This window comes from Sciurus carolinensis, chromosome 12 (genome assembly GCF_902686445.1).
Source record: "Sciurus carolinensis chromosome 12, mSciCar1.2, whole genome shotgun sequence".
NCBI lineage: Eukaryota > Metazoa > Chordata > Mammalia > Rodentia > Sciuridae > Sciurus > Sciurus carolinensis.
In genome coordinates, this window is record NC_062224.1 from 77,527,892 (window position 1) to 77,545,162 (window position 17,271).

General features: G+C 40.5%; 1 protein-coding gene across 2 annotated transcripts in view; it reads left to right on the top strand.

Annotated features, from left to right (window-relative positions):
• The window catches only part of Kcnh1 (potassium voltage-gated channel subfamily H member 1), a 389,924-nt gene that overhangs the window by 31,387 nt on the left and 341,266 nt on the right, over positions 1-17,271 (top strand). For both annotated transcript variants that reach the window (XM_047521803.1, XM_047521802.1), the window contains exons 4-5: positions 7,801-7,929; positions 15,470-15,588. In XM_047521803.1, coding sequence (XP_047377759.1) covers positions 7,801-7,929; positions 15,470-15,588 — 248 coding nt within the window. The remainder of the gene's footprint in view (positions 1-7,800; positions 7,930-15,469; positions 15,589-17,271) is intronic.

Consider the following 17,271-nt stretch of genomic DNA (forward strand, 5'->3'; position numbering starts at 1 on the left):
CCTGGTAACAAGATGACTGTGGCCTGGTCAGTGGAAGAGACATGAAGTAGAGAGATGTCCAAGGGGGCAATGGGAAGAGATGGGGAATAGGGGCTTTTTGCTGGTTCTAGTGACTGACTCTTCCCTGTTTGCTGAATCCCAGGAAGTGGGAACCCAGCACTTCCTGTCAGGAAACCATCTTCTGGCCTGAGGTCAAACATGCTGATATCTAGTGAGGAGCCCACAGAGAGGAGGGCATCAGTGAATATTTGAGTGCCTTTGAAAGAAACCTGAGAGTTACCAAGAATCAGATGAATGAAAGAAAGTTACATGATTTAAAGTGAGGGCATCGAGCCCAGGCCTGAGCAGAGAGTGGTCCTGTTCTGCCCAGCAACACCCCAGAAGAGGAGTGAAGGGGATTAGGAAGGGGTCCTCAGAGGGGAGCAGGACCTTGTGCTGCCCCTCACCTCTGTGGATGAGAGTTTGTTTCTGCTTTCTAATTTCTAGTTTCAGTAGAGTAAAACTTCCAGCACTTTAAAGCAACATTGAGTCCCAAGAGGGAAAAGTCTATCCTGTTGAGATTTTAAGAAGTAAAATGTTTCTATCTAAAACAATGTTTATTTTGCTCTCTTTTTTTAATTAATGCATTTTTATCATGGAGAATACCCCAAAGAAAAGAACCCAAAAGACTCAGAGAAATATTATTATACTATGAATTTCTTGGCGTGTTTTCTGTTGGTTTTTGGCTGAGATTTTGAAATGTATACACAATTAATAATCATACATTTATCTATCTTTTACTGCAAGGTATTTCCATCATAAAATTCCTTATAAACTAATTTAGAAAGAATATTCTTACAACTTCCTCTATTGCTGAACTCTTATGAGGCTCTTAATTTTCATTATTAAAAACAACGCTAACCAGGCATGGTGGTGCATACCTGTAATCCCAGTAACTCAGGAGACTGAGGCAGGAGGATCATGAGTTCAAAGCCAGCCTCAGCAACTTAGTGAGGGCCTGAGCAACTCAGTGAGACTTTGTCTCAAAATAAAAAATAAAAAGGTCTGGGGATGTGACTCAGTGTTTAAGCACCCCTGGGTTCAGTCCCTGGTACCAAAAAACAAACAAAAACAACAATGCTAAAGTGAATGTCAGAGGTATTTCATTGACATCGTGAAATAATTCCTAGAGATTGAGAATTGCTGCATCAAAGGCACAGGTTCCTGAGACACTGTCAAATAGCTGTCCGTTTCCAAGTTCACACACAGAATGGGTCTGGCTCACTGCATCTCACCAGTTTAATAGTATGACTTCTAAATTATCAAATTGCCCACAATTAACTTTTTTTGTTTAACCAGTTTTTAATGCTAATGAGATTTGAATATTTTTTCTTCTTTCCTATCCATTTAAGATTACCCTTTTCAATGTTAGTTGTTCAGATTCTTTGTCTATATATTCTATTTAATCCAAGTGATTTTATTATGGTTTTTTATAAGCTCTTAATAGTTCATTTTGATACCCTCCCCCCATTCTCATTCTTTAGTATTTGCAAGGATATTATTTAGTATTTGCAAAGGTCTTTTATTGATAAGCGTTGATGTTTGTCCAACATTTTGGGGAAGTTGGGAGTAGTTAGGCAAAGGCTTCGTGATGTGGTTTGGGATGACTGTATAGAAAATTATTATGTATCTTGAAGGATGGATTATTTGATAGATTGCTATCTATTGGCCAGTTGAAAACCTGTCATTTCTGTAAGTTACTTACCTCACATTCAATAGGCTATATGGTTTTCTTACATTGATGCCAGCCATCATTAATGAACTAATTCAGTAAATATTTATGGGATCACTCTTGCACCAATTGATTAGTTTTTCCATTTCCAAACAAGAAAATCAAGAAGTATCAGTCCTGAGTAAAAGCTATATACCCTCTGGACAATACTCCTCTGCATTTGAGTCCACAATTTGTCGAGTGGCTGGAGGCCTGGACTTTGGGAGCTCTGGGTCAGCTTCCCAGTCATAGAAGCCCAGGGAAAGGCAGCTCACAGCAGTTCTGCTGAGCCAGTGTTTACTGGAGAATCTTCTGGCCACCTGCTTATTGATCACTTTGGCACTGGGTTAGACCCTCTGGGCCTCAGAGATACAGACATAAAAAAACTGCCTCTACCTTTGAGGAGATTGCAGGCTAGATGTGGGGACAAACCTAATAGGTACTGCAGTTACATTTGCCTATTTTCTGAGTGGCTTGTCTTTTATCTATTCTGTAGGAGCTGCCTGTGTAAAATGGACATTTATCCGAAATCACACATATATTGAAAAATATTTTCCCTATTTAACTTTTTTTTCCTTTTAACTTTTTTTTTAAAGCAGAAACTTTTTAATCACATAGAAGTGAAAAACTCTAATGGTAGTTATTTTCCTTTATGGTTCTGAGTTTTATATAATACTTGGGAAGCTCTTCTCCTTATGTAAACAATAAAAATGCTCTTCCCTTTTTCTTTCTATACTATAATAGCTGTGTTACAATGTTTAGAGCATTAAATCATTTGGGATTTGTTTTTATATATCATGTGAACTTTGTATTCTGATTTAATTTTTTTCTACATTGCTTAGTCAGTTGTCCTGACACTGTTTACTAAATAACCCAGTCCTTCCTTTCTGAAATGCCCTCTTCTTTATATGCAAATTCACATTTAAACATTGGTTTATTTTTGTCCCCTCATTTTCTAGGAATCTTTTTGTAGTTTATTAGCTGTTTGAATTTGGTTAAGAGATTTGCCCACTTGGGTTCCCTGTATTCACAATGGGGATGATATCATAGTAGCTGTTCTACCTTATAGTTTTGTGAGAGGTAAGCCACACACTTAATGTGTAAGTCCTTAATAAATATTATTTTCATTGTTGTTTGGGGAACAGTGCAAGGAACTTTTAAATGCTGTAATAGTTCCTGTCATTATTTTTTTCTAAATATTTCAAAAATTTCTTGGCCATGCTCACACCTTAATTTTTTTATTTGAGTTGAATTTCAATTCATCAAACTCTGAGGAAAACATGAAAGCCCAATAAAGATTTCAATTGATAGTGTAATAGATTTATGTATTAAATGGGGAGGTTTGACATCTTAGAAAATTGAATCTTTTCATCTACAGTGTAACATTTATGTAGGTTTTGTTTTATGCTCTTTAATTACACTGAGGCCTAAGAATTGATTCCTGGCTTCTCCTTGCTATGGTTGAGACTGGCCCTCCTTGTCAGAACAGGCAGAGGAGGCTTCAGAATTTCATTAACACTTTGAGATGGTCTCTTTTTAAGTCATTCAAACAGCCTTGTGAGGTGAGATGATGTGGCATTTTGATCTTATAGATGAGGATTTAAAAGGAAGGAACATAGGAAAAGTAATAGTTTTGAACACCTATGTATCAAATGATTATATTTTTAGTAAATCTTAGGTAGGTCTATCATCCCTATTTTACAAACAAGGAAACTGATGTTGAGAAGTTAATCAGTGTGCCCAAGGGGCACAATTAATGAAGGGAAAGAGCTCAAACCCAGGGACTGGAACCTCCAGATCACATGTTCTAAAAGACAGTGGTCACTACTCCCCTGCTTGGTCTGTCTCATCCTCCGCCTTTGTCATTTGTCTAAATAAAGTCAATTCCAGACAAATTGGACTGGTTTGGCATGCTGCCTTTCCAAGTTTAGTTTCTGTTTACATCAGAATGGCCTAGCACCAGGCAGTGCTTCCCAGGAGCCAACCAAGGTGGCTTGGTCTTTCTGTTTTGTTGAACATAGTCTGGGTGCCCAGAGGCCTGGTTATGGAGAATGCCTGTCAGAACCCTGGGAAGAAGGATGATTGACAAAGGCCCCAAATTCTCTCATACACTTACTTAAAGAGTCTTACTCTTTATTATTATTATTAATATTTTTTATATGGATGCAGGGTTGAGGAACCCCCCAAACCTGGTTAGGTTGTCACATTTATCATTATATGCCCAAAGGGAGCTTACATTATTATTATTATTTTGGTACCAGGAATTGAACCCAGGGCATTTAATCACCGAACCACCTTCCCAACCCTTTTAAAAATATTGTATTTGGAGACAGGATCTTGCTGAGTTGTTTGGGCCTCGCTAAGTCACTGAAGCTGGCTTTGAACCCACGATCCTCCTGCCTCAACCTACTGAGCCACTGGGATTGCAGGTGAGCACCCAGGCACCTGGCAGGAGCTTACATTATTAATAAGGGATGAGAATGAGAGTGACTAGGAAGAGGTATTTGACCTGGACCTTCCTGCCCGCCGAGCATCCTCTGCCAGGAAGGAGCCTCTCTCCTAGTACAGCAGCCTTGGCCATCAGCAAGGGCGTCTGATGCTGTCTTGTTCCTGAGTATGGACACCACAAAGATCCATCTCGACCCTTTGTCATTTTTGCAGAAACAGGGCATTGAGTACTTGCCTTTCTTTTTTCCACAGTAAAAAAAGTGATGAGGCAGAATTTTAATCTCCCCTTCCTGATTTTTCCTATGTTTGTATGTGAATCTACATTTACTTCCTTTCTAGTATTTCAATGCAGTGGTTTCTGCTGCAGGATCTGGGCTCTGAGAGGGACCCCTGGAGGCCACCTGCCCCAGTCTCTGCTGGCTGAAAGGTGTTCACTTGAAGAAGCTGTTTCATATATTGAGACTTTGAGTAATATTTCATTAGATAAAAAAATACATATTTTTTAAGAGAAAGGAATTCCAGAAGTGAACACATAAGCATTCTGCCATCTTTCCTAGATTGTTTGGATAGTGATAATTTGGGATGGAGGCAGAGATGAGTGACTGTGAAGACACTATAAATAGGATTTATGTCTTTGAAACTCAAAAAGTATTTCTAGAGCACCTGCCCTGCCACGATGGCCCTCCCTGGAGTTGAATAACACAATGACCTCATATGACCCTGTGCATAACTATATTAGATGTCCTTTGATAGGGGTATAAGGTAGTAAGAGAGAAAATAGATCAGGATTCTGTTCTTGGAGTGGATCATGACATATTTAAAGGAATAGTTTTTAGTTGTTAAGGTTTTGTGGGGGGGGGTCAATAATAGCACCCTGTTCATGTTAGAACACATCAGGATATAAGAATCAGGTCAAAAGAGGTTAAAATATCACTTGTGACAAATAAGGCTGATCCTGGAGAATATAGTTTGTATCTATAAGCAAAGGAGTTTCTAAAAGTGAATCCTTCAGTCATAATTACCCACCTGTCACAGGTAGTACTGGAGAACTGCAGGCTTTTCCTCCTACTAGCTATCACCCCTGCCTTTTGCTTTTTCTTCTAACATGTACAGAATTGGGAAGGAGAGCAGAGAATAGACTGAGTTACACATGTCCAGTTATTTCCCAGTCCTGGGGAAAAGACTTGAGCTTTACATTGAAAGATGTTCCCCCACAGGGAAACACCAGATCAAAGAAAAGGAAAATCCTACCTTCAATGAGTCCCCTTGATTAACTCAAAATGAACTCTATGTCAATACATATAAATCATATGAATTTAGGGTACTAGATATATGTTTAGATATGGAATGGAAATGATCAGAATAGTATGTATTTAATCAGGGAACTTGACTGGAAGAGGCAATGGGCACACTTTGGTGGAGAGAAGTACATAATTTAAACAGATCAACTTATTGAACTGGGTAGAGTTCATGATGAACTTGGAAAAATGAAAAAGGCCTCCTAAAATGGCTAATATGGTGGTGTTCAAGATCTCAGAGATGTGCATTAGCATCATCAATTCCAACTCCGATAGCTGAAAGATGAAGATTAGGTGGAATAGTCCCAACTGAACAGGTTCCCAGGCATCTGGCCCAGATGGTATGGTGGTGCAGTAGGTGGGCTGTCTGATAGCATCCGAGATCGGGATGGTATGGGGACTCTAGTAGAATGAAGTTCTTGGTATTTGACATCATGAGTGGGGCTCTTCTCATCTGATTTGTTACTAGTTTAATAAAGTAGAAGTGTTTTCTGGTTTCTATCTCAAAAGTAACTACTTAAAATTTTTTGGAACAAAAAGAAAATGGTTTTCTGATTTGTTTCCTTTTTGTTTTACCAGCTAGGATACAACGGAAAGCTGGGAGTGTGTGGGCTCACTTGCCATGACGCTTTTTTTGGGGCTTTCTGTTGTTTTCTTGAATATGGTTTTAGATCCCACAGATTCTGAGGAGGAGACTGGGAGAAATAATAACAGACCTTCCAAGAACAATAAATAATTCAAAGATTGTATTTTTTTTTAAATTTTGAAATTCCTTGTGTAATTTTAATATGGTAATTTTTCTTTCAAAGCATGTTTTTTCTTAGTGACATTACACTCTGTTGGTTGTCTCAGAGCACCTAGTAACTGACAACTAAATATTATGCAAAGAAAAATGAAAGAAGTTGAAAGTCAACTATGAATGAATATATAGATAATCAAGATTTAAGAAGAATACCTTTTCATTGAGTCTTTTTTCTGCCTCTTTATACATTTTAGGGTTATTCATACTTCCATATGAATAAGTGGTACATCTAAATCTGTAAGCTAGTCACAGTCAGAGAGGCCAAGGAAACCTCTGGGGTGTCTATTTTCATCTCCAAGATTCAGTGAGTTGTTTGCTCTGCATCTCTAACTATGAAATAATGTATTTGAAATGTTAGCAGAATGCTGGGAACACAGGAAACTCTCTAACACTTAACAACATGGGGAAATATTACTGGATTTTAATTTTAAAATTGCTATAAATGGTATATAAGATATTATCCCCTTTTTGCAAAACTCAACAAATACTTAATAATTTCATCTTATATGCCAGATGCTGTTTTGGGAACTTGGATATAAGAACTAGGTAGGGAAGAATGTACCATGGCTCTTTGTCTAATTTAATTTTTTTTTTTTTATCACAGAATAGATTGGTGCTTCTTGCTATGGTGTCTTCTATGGAAATAAAGGGTTTATTTCCCCTAATTATTTTTTTTAGAAGCCAGAGAAGCACTATGAAGATATTTGGTCATAGCTACCTGAAAGGGTAAGAAGTCAGTGAAATAAACTTGGCCCATCTCCTTCTGTAGCTATGGGCATGATGAGGAAGAGCTTGTTTATCTCCACATTAGCTCAGGAACAAGGATTGAAGTTGAAACATTCATTGAGCCTCCTAAGGCACAGATATGCTCATAGTCAACTTGGAATCTTTCCTTTCTGGGAGACTTTGATCATTATGACCTTTCTTTCCTTCTTCAATTTCTTGTCACTTGCCATTGTAGTGGACCTTTTGGATTTTTATTTTAGGGAGAAGGCCTTAGAAATATAGTTTCTGGTCCACAATTGAGTATGCAAGGAAAGTCAATGGATTTGCAAACTGCACTTTGACACTGGGCTCTCTTAGCAATGGACAGAGTTTGAAATTCAAGTGTGTATGGTCTGCAGGCCATGGTTGGCGGTGCCCTTCTTGACCTGTATTCTTTAATGTTTCCTAAGTGGTCTAAGGTAAGTTAGGTCTCCTTACCCAGTTTCTTCCATATGATCAGATGAGGTTTTCAACCTATTTCCTGTTTTATAAGGGTGAAGAGATTTGTACTTAAAAAGTTATTTGAACAGAAGAAAGTCCCCACTGTGTTGACACTGAGAAAGTTTTTATTCCAGCAAGAAAAGAAATTAATGGTGTTAATATACTAGCACCTGAAGAAATGAGACCATTTAAAAAAATGAATTAATATTTGAACCTATTCATCCCCAAGTCTTTGCTTCCAGAGTCCCTCAAATGAGAATGCAAATTACTGACCAACCTTTCAATATTCCTTTCAGGGACACCTGTGTGGTTCTTTGTGAAAATTGCTCCAATTCGAAACGAACAGGATAAAGTGGTTTTATTTCTTTGCACTTTCAGTGACATAACCGCTTTTAAACAGCCGATTGAGGATGATTCATGTAAAGGTTTGTAATTCTGATTTGTACAAATAACTTTATACCTTTTTTATTTTTTCGCCTTGAGTATAGTTTTTGCTACAGTGAAGTTGAGGTTGTCAAGGCAATCTTTGCACAAAGATCAAGATTTAAACTTTAATCTGTGTCTGGTAAAGTACTGTGCCATTCTGCAATGTACTGGGGAAAGAAAGAGAGAGAGAATTGTTTAGTAAAACATTTGATCAGTTTCATATCTTTTAGAATTAACCCTTTCCAATTATGATTAGACAGAAAAAAGCAACTGGCAAATCCAGTATCATCAGAATCTTTTTAGGTTTTAACATGACAAATGTCAGTCAACCAAATGGGACGGTACAAGTCCATGTTCTTCTGATTTATGTACAAACTTCCTTGGATTTGACTGAATTCTTGCAGCTGACGTTAGCACATCTCTACCTCTGTGATCTATTGACTTACTTCTGTGCCCAGTTAATTCATTTTGGAACATGGTGTTAGTGAGGCCAGTTTCCTGAGAAACATTTCCACAAGGGTCATTTAATCAGTCTGTGACCACAGATTTTGTGCACATCGTATGAATGGGTTGTTTGAATTACATTGGAGGCCTAGGAAAGGAGATGGCAGATTTTTTGAAACGACCAGATCCCTGAAGAGGTCTAGCTCATTTGGATTACGAAAGATGGCCTGCTGCCCCCAGAGTTTGGGGACCAGGGAGTGCCACAGCCCCTTGTTCACCTCCCTCCATCACAGCTTGCACCCAAGGTAACCAAGAGACTGGAAGCTATTTCATGTGGCGGGGCTACCTGGTTCTGTGGTTGATTTTCCATCTCTACCTGAAAACTCTGCTGCTGTGGTCTCCTGAGCTGAGCAGAAGGATGAGAGTGGAGTCCAGGAGAGCATCAAGCTGAGGCACATTATTCTGGATGTAACAGTAGTTTCATTGTTAAATGGGCATTGAAGGAGGAAATAAAAAGCATTATGTGGATATTCTCTCAGGGCCTGTGTCCTTTGAGGGCATTTAGAATCCTGGTGCATTTAGACACTCACAGTTGTGGAGTTGGGAGCATGAGGCTGTGTATACCAATGTATCTTTTTTTTTTTTAACCTGACTGTTAGCTCAATGAATCAATTTCAGCTTGCCTTTTGATTTTAGGGCTTCAGCAAATGCAAAGTCTCTCAGCTAGTGTCTCTGTCTCCATTTTCCTGTAGATTTGTGATTGCTCAATTTCTACTTTCTGATTTGAATGTTCCTCAATACATTAAGTATTAAGGGGTCATAGACTCAATCACTTACTGTCATCGTGTCACCAAATAGAAAAGCTATTTACTTTTTTAAACTGTTCGGTTCCTAAATAATAGTTTAAAGACAATCTGATATTTTGAAATTTATTTTTGCAAGTTTCTTCTTAAAAATTTAAAATATATGATTTGGCCAAGTCAAAGTGTTTTTTTTTTTTTCCATCCCTGTTGGAACATTTTTAAGTGATGTGCAGGTATTATTTGGCAGAAAAGGCATATATTATGGAGAATACTCCATACCTGCCATGTAAGTGTCTGTATTCAATTCTTGTGGAACCTGAAAGAAGCGATAAATCGGGGTGATGTAGTGAGACTCACTTAGGTTTATTTTTCAGGAATCATATTATCTACTTTATTTAACCTGCCTTGGTGATGCATTTTGTTGCTTTTAAGAATTTTGATATACTCATTCAAGCATATGCACACACACATGCATTTATCTTACTCCCTAGGAGTCAGGGTATTATTTTTTTGTCAACTATTCTTTCTGCAATAAACTAACATGAGTAACATGTGGCTTCATTTGTAAAAAATTTAGAACGTGCACACACACACACACACACACACACAAGACCTCAATTTAAGAGTTCTATTAGCGGATCACACTTAGTGACTCCTCAAAGACATGACTACATAAGCCTGTCCATGTTGAAGCCCATGGCAGATGGGTCCAGACCCTCTCCCTTGTCATGTCACTGTGGCCCTGGCCAACACTGATTTGGTGGTCTGCTTAGGACAAAGTCAAATTTTATATTGGTCTGTTTATGATGGAAGAGCATGATAATTTGCCAGGCCTTCTTAGTTGTAAGTCTATAAAATTTAGTTCTGGCTGCAAGGATCAAATCTAGATGGAAAATGTGCTGGCATGTGGCTGGGTTGTGATTGTTCTGGCTTAATGTTTCTTCTTGGATGTGCTCTTAGTGGTTTGTTTCCAGCTGACCCAGCTGGGTTTTCAGTACACCACCTCAGTCAGCATTAAGAGTCTTAAGAGTCTTGCTGACCCACACTTGTTTAAAATTCTCTTTTGGGGTGGAAGGGAAGAGTGGATAATCTAAAACCACAGAAAATTCCCAAATAATTGCTCTTTGGCATAGATGTAAGAGGTGGTTTTCTACCATCAGGTTGGTCCTTTAAGTCAATTGTGCTCAAATTGTCTTTAAAATGCCTTTGTTTTCTCTAGTTAAGTAGGGCCTAACTTTGGGGGTGGGGTGGGTGCACCCTATTAGTGCTATAACATTTTCCCATAAACAACCCACAAAGGGGTAAAAATGGGATATTGAGAGTAGGTTATTTTAGCATCCGATGCAAAGTCACTCCCCTTCCATTCAGATCCTCAGGTGCTGGTGGTGGGTCCTGGGAATTCTTCTTGAGCCTTCTCTTTGTTTATAATTTATCAATTCTCAGGATACTTTTTGTGAGCTACCCAGGTCCCTGACTTCCTCATCCTTACTTTGCTGCCCATCTTTTGACTAATTCCCTTACTCTCTAACAGTGCCCATGGATGATGTGGAACAGGGAATGAAAGTCAAGCTAGGGTTGCTGTTTGGTAATAGGTGGGAATTTCTGGTCAAAATGAGAATCTGTGATGCTCTGGGGCTTTCACTGTTCCTTATCTCCTGCTTTTTCTTTGTTGGGGATAATTGGGAGTAAGCTACAGGATACTTTTCTCTGTCCCATTCTGCCTTCTGAGTCCAAGGCCTGACAAGTGAATAGAAGAGAATCAGAGTGTAAGGCTCTGAGCTTTCCCCCTGTGTTGCTCACCAAAGGAGGTGGCCCCTCTTGTTTTCTCTCTTAATCCATCAAATAATCTCAGAGTTAAGAGAATGCATTTACTCCTACATTCAGAGTTAAACTTGATGCAAATGCAGACAACAAATGGAATGCAAAACTCTGGAGGAGATTTTTTAGGGCTGAAGATTTAGAATATGTGAGGATGCAGGCTGTGGCAGCTGTTGTGACTGCCAGCCCTTCTCCACATGTCTTCATGTGGGATATTTATGAGACACTCTTGGGAAAGACACAGAGTAATTGTTAAAAGTTACAGCCTCTCCACCTTCAACACTAACATTTTATATCTCTGTCTTTAGGGTGGTGGAAAGGTGATGAATTAGGGACTGCTACTTGAAGAAGCCTTCCTAGGTTTTTGCCTATTTGCACATTGACAGGGGAAAGGCTGTGTGAGAGATTTGAGGACATTAGGCAGGGTTTACACTGGTTTTTCATCTGGTCCAGTGTCCAGTTTTCTGCTGGAATGTTGGGTTATGAATTAAGTTTCTCTAAGATAATCTGTGACTCTAAATCTTAGAAGATGGAGCCTGGCCTCCATATTTTCTGATATCCCTAGACTTACCCTTTTAGGAGCTAGAACTAACTCACCCTAGAACTTTCTCTTCTGGCCTAGAGAGGATATAGGGCTTATGGGACAAAGCAACCTAGTGGCTAGCTCACCCAAGTTGAAAAGCAGCAGCCATCATAGGTTAAGGCAAAGGAAGCAGTCATACTTCCTGAGGATGGAAGACAGGACCCAGGAAATCCTTTAGATAATGGCTAGATTGCAACTATACTCCACTTCTGTCCTTTTTCTCCTTTCACTCATCCTCTTCCCTTCATGCCCACACTTTCTTCTTTTTCCTGATCATGTGATGCTTTCAATCTTCCCTTAGCACCCACAGCCTTGCCTATGCTTAACTGTCTCATGACATTTGACAGAGTTGCAAGAACCCTGGGCCAGGAGTTTCTTCATTTAAGTTCGATTCAGTGTTGAATTCCCAAGTGGGATGCACTTGGAGGAGTGGCTACAGAAATGCCTGCAAAAGAGGGAGGCACAGACAAACCTCTTAAAACTTAATAAGAGTTTTTGAAACAGGCTGCTATCCTTTGGAATTTGTCTTTTGGAAGCCGAGACAGAAGTAGGGCCATGAGAAGAAAAAAAGTTTTGTTCTCCATCTACATTTATTTAGTACACACATTTTCGAGTGTCACTGGGCATCTATCCTTGTGCTAGGTGCTGGATGTAAGAAGATGTCTCAGGTAGATTCTGTATTCATTTAGAGATCACGTGGGGGGTGAACAGCTAGGTTAGAAAATAAGGCTGATAAATCATAATCAGAGCTTATGTCTGAGGCAAGTTTGTCTGGGGCAAGTTGGGGGTACAACAGAGAGAGGGGGCAACTGTGCTGGGGGAGGCCAGTGTCTGGGGAAGACCTTTCTTTAGGGGAGGGTACATCTGCTGCCTTATTTTCCTTGTGGAATATGATCATCTGGTTTCCCCCAAGTGTGATCATCTGAGCTAGGTTCCCTTTGGATTGTCCCTTCCCAGCTGGTTCTTTGGACAATAAGACATTCACTTTCTCTAGGAATGATTCCCCTGACAGCTCTGCTTTGAGGGGAATCTTGGTCCAACTTGTAGATATCATCTTTCACCAAACCTGTTTGCTTCTCTTCCTGTGTTTTTAATGTCATCTAATGGCTATCGTCCCAATCACCCCAACCAGAAATTTAGGGATCACTTCATCTCTCACTCTGCAAACATTGTCTACAAATATTGTTCACCAAATTCTATTAATTGTGCCTCTGTCCCTGCTATCATGTCTCCTTTGTCCCCCAGCTCTGACCACAGCATTGGTCCAGCCCTGCATGATCTCTGACCTGGATTCCTGCCTGTCTTCTATCTGTTAACCTTTTTTAAAAAGTCCAGTGTCCACTCTGCAGTTCCGTCCTTTTAGATTGCAAATCAACTGTGTATCCCTCTCCCCCTCGTATTTGAACTCCTTCAGTGCTCCTCCGTGGATTTCAGAATGAAGTTCAAAGTTTAAGCTTACCTTCCAGGTTCTTAACTGCCTGTGTTCTTCCTGACCTGGCCCCTGAAAACCTCTTTAGCTTCTCTTTAGATCCTTCTCTGCAGCCTTCCATGCCCTACATGCTATGTCCTTTCATCCAGTCATGTAGAATGTCTTGCTCTTCACTAGCATCTTACTGTTTCATGATTTTCTGTTTTTGTAGGTGTTGTTCCTTTTGCATGGCTAGGCATGATGGCTATTATAAAGTGACCATAGTCCAACTCCAGATGCAGAGGCACACCTCTATAATCCCATAGCCTCAGGAGGCTGAGGCAAGCAGTTGCAAGATTGAGACTTGCCTCAGCAACTTAGAGATATCCAGTCTCAAAACAAAATAAAAAGGGCTGGGGATGTAGCTCAGTGGTAGAGTACTTGCCTAGCATGCATGAGGCCCTGGGATTAATCCCTAGTATGGAAGAAGGAGAAAGGAAGGAAGGGAGGGAGGAAGGGAGGAAGGGAGGGAGGGAGGGAGGGAGGGAGGAAGGAAGGAAGGAAGGAAGGAAGGAACTCTAGTCCAGAAAGAAAAACATGGACTGGGAACTTGGGAGAGAACTTCTTTCTTTCCTTCTTACCCTGCTTGTCCTGGGTGGAGGCATGTTGGAAACGTCACACTGCCTATCCATTTCCATCCAGCCCACACTCACTTTCCCATGCTCTCCACTCAGCCAGCTAAAAGCCAACTTCTTAAAGCACCATGTTCTTGGAAAGAGAATAAGACTGGGCCAGAGAGTTGGGAGCTAGTCTGAGCCCAGGGAAATGCCCAGAGGTACAGGAACCTTTTTTCCCATACCTTTGTGCTAGATCAACTGACAGTCCAGGGTCCTGAGCTCCCTGCTAGGAGGGAGCTGGTACGACTGCCCTGCCACCTCCCTCTCCTCACTGTTCCCACAGCCTGGGTTGCTGTGGTGGTGATTGTGGTACGAGGGTGGGTATAGGGCCCAGGCTGATGTTTGGATGCATAACTGTTTTCTACCTGATTAAAACATGTGATTTCTTCTTTTCTTGAAAAGCTTCGAAGAACTCAGTTCCAACTTCATTTTGAACTGAAGGAGAGCTTGACTCTGAAACAGATTTTTAAAAAATTCCTAGTCCACAGTTCCCACAAGCACAGTTCAAGGACAGCATTCATAAATGGCACATTTGAGGGAGGTGACATAGACCTCTGCAGAGTCTGGGCTGTCCCCTCCTGTTAACATTAATGAGATACCCACAGCCCAACTGCTACGCACATCTTTTCAAAGTGACACCAGAAGTCCTTTGTTTCTGCTTCATGGCATCAGGGTGGATGAAAGTCCATCAGCTTTTGTTAAAGCCCAGTATTTGTGGAATGAGATTTGAAAAAACAAAAACAAAAACAGTTGATTTATTCATCTTGCTATTCATTGGCAAATATTTACCCAAATCATGATTCCTAAAAAAACATTCTTTTCCTTAATTCCACTGTCCTCTGGATTCTGTCTTGGAAGGGTGCTCCAGGGTAAAATTTGGAAGGTGAGATTTCTGCTGGAAGGTGCTGAATGCTTCTAAACTCTAAATGAAAAAAATAAAATTGCATAGTCCTGCTTTTAGCTGTCATGTAAAAATAGTTGCATGCTCTGTTTGCTTGCTGTACACCACACGTCCAGGTTTTTGGAGCTCCTGAAACTCAAGCTTGGTCTTGAGAACCTGACAGCTTTCAGAGGTCTCATGGGGCAACTGCCATGGTCATGACCTTCATACAGATGGATTGCTGGATCTTAGAATGGATGGTTATCTTTGGGGGCCTCTGAGAGCTGTGAACACTGACAGATTTCCAGAAAAGACCTGTCATTGGCTGTCCTTCCTTCTTACCCAAGCCAACTAAAACTGGTTAGTACTTTTCTCCCACCTACCCAGGAGCTGAATTCATTTTTTATTCCCCTGGTCTTGGACAAGGTAAAGCATGGAATGACCTTATGATTAGCTTGTTCATTTAAAACCCCAAATCAGCTCAGTTTCTGCAAGATTAGACAGCATGGAGATTGGAACAGCCTGATCCAATCTGCCAAGTCAGAGAAACATCTGGATGGCCCAGTGTGAACTGGTGGAAAAGCCTTGGGTCAGAGTGGAAAGATCTGAATTCTAGACTTTCTCATTGTCTGGGTACCCCGTGTCTTTGTTTCCCTATTCTAAAAAGGTACAAAAACCTACCTTAGCTATTTCTCAAAGCTGTGATTAGGATGAAGGAAAAGTTCAGGGTAAAAGTAAATTGCTACACAAATTTGATAATGTCAAGGTGCTTTTATGAGTAGCCAGTCTTGCTTGCCAGGATGAGTGACACGTAGGAATTCAGATGACATTGTGGATGGATTTCTGACAGTGTCACTAGTGATTTGAATGTCTGTGCTCCTTTGGGACATGGTTGAGCCTGTCTTTTTGCTCTTTCACATGTTCAGGCTGGGGGAAGTTTGCTCGGCTGACCAGAGCACTGACAAGCAGCAGGGGTGTCCTGCAGCAGCTGGCTCCCAGTGTGCAAAAGGGTGAGAACGTCCACAAGCACTCCCGCCTGGCAGAGGTAAGGGCAGCGGGGAACACGTCTCTAGCCACACTTCTTAAGGGTGTCTGGGCTAGGGAAATGGCACAAAGCTAGTGTGCTGGCTTAGAGGGGACCTTTGGGACCCATAGACTCTTACCATAACTGGGCTACACAGCGTGTGACTTTGGGTAAGTGACCTAACTCTTTTGAGCTTTCTACTTTCTTGTACATAAAGCAGGCCAGAGATGGCTCTATTCTAACTTGCATGAGATTATAGTTGTCAATTTTTTTGATAAGTGTCAACATTTTGAAGGCAGAAGAAAGGAGCTAGAAGTGTTGCCATGCACAGGAAAGAGTTTTAATTTATAAACCGTATTATGTTATTATTGTAGTTGTTATTTGAGCAATACTTATGCTATTTATAGGAAAGGAAGATATAATAATCACAAAGAAGAAAATAGAAACCACCTGTAACCTCACTGACCTCACAGCATTGCTATATTTTTGTGTGTGTGCATTTAACTCTTTTCTTTGAGTGTATCCTAAGGATGAAGAAATTAGTTCTTTCACATGTTAATGTTTATGGTGTTGAGATGCATCTAAGAATCAATGTGTACATTGAATGAGGTCATGTCTTTTCTTGGCTTTATATAATCATGAATTTCTTTCCAGGTTAATAAATACACTTATAATTGTTGCTTTGATAACCTGGGGAGAAAGGAAACTTTGTGGTGGTGTTATTTTCCCTTTTTGTTGGGACCAGCGAGAGTCTGGGAAGCCCAGAGAAGGTGTTTTACCGGGCTTCATACACCCTTCACTATGATCTGCCATTGGTGGTGCCTGGTCTTCGTTTTTTTCCATGAGACCTGGATAGGACCACTTAGGGACTTTAAATCCTTCACACGGAGAACCTTCATCTGACCTGAATGTGATAACATCATCTGTCCTTCTGCCTGGAGATGGCCAGTCAGCCCTTGATGCATGGTTGGATGGTACACCCTTTTCTGACCGACTTCTGGCTCCCATATTGCTAAGGGAGGAACTCCCAACATGATGTGGCCACAGTGGGTGCTCTACCTGGGCGCAGGGAATGTCATTGAGTGAACTACATTAGGTCTCCTTGCAGCATCCAGGAGCATTGGCCAACGGTGGGATGAAGAGCGTTCGTGTATATCATGTTAGGGAAGGAGAGACATTAGAATGATGGCAGTGTCGTTTTTTGTCACGATGAGGGCCCAGCTTATAATAGACGCCAAATGAGACCTTTCAACTCCCAGTCTGTACTTTCACTGCTTCTTCTTGTGGTTAATAAGTGACCTTCTCTCCAGTTTCTTTCTGCTTGCCACACAGACCTTCATGCTATTTTTTGTTTATGCATTGGATTTACTCCTCCCACAGATATCTGCATGACAACTCCTTCATTGCAAGTCTTTGCCAAAATGTTGTTTTCTCTGTGTAGTCACTTGTACCCGTCAGGGTTCTATTAGAGAAACAGCCAGTGGGATATTTATAAGCGAATTCCTTCTTCATTCAGGAAAACCCAGTTCTACTTCTTAAGATCTTTCAAATGATTGGATGAAACCTACCCTAACCATAGAAATGAAAAGTTGTACCCCATTTGTGGACAATGAACCAAAAAATATATATATTCTTTTCTCCTGAAAGTCAAGTGATTCTAGATGTTAATCACATCTACACAGGGACATGTAGGTTAGTGTTTGC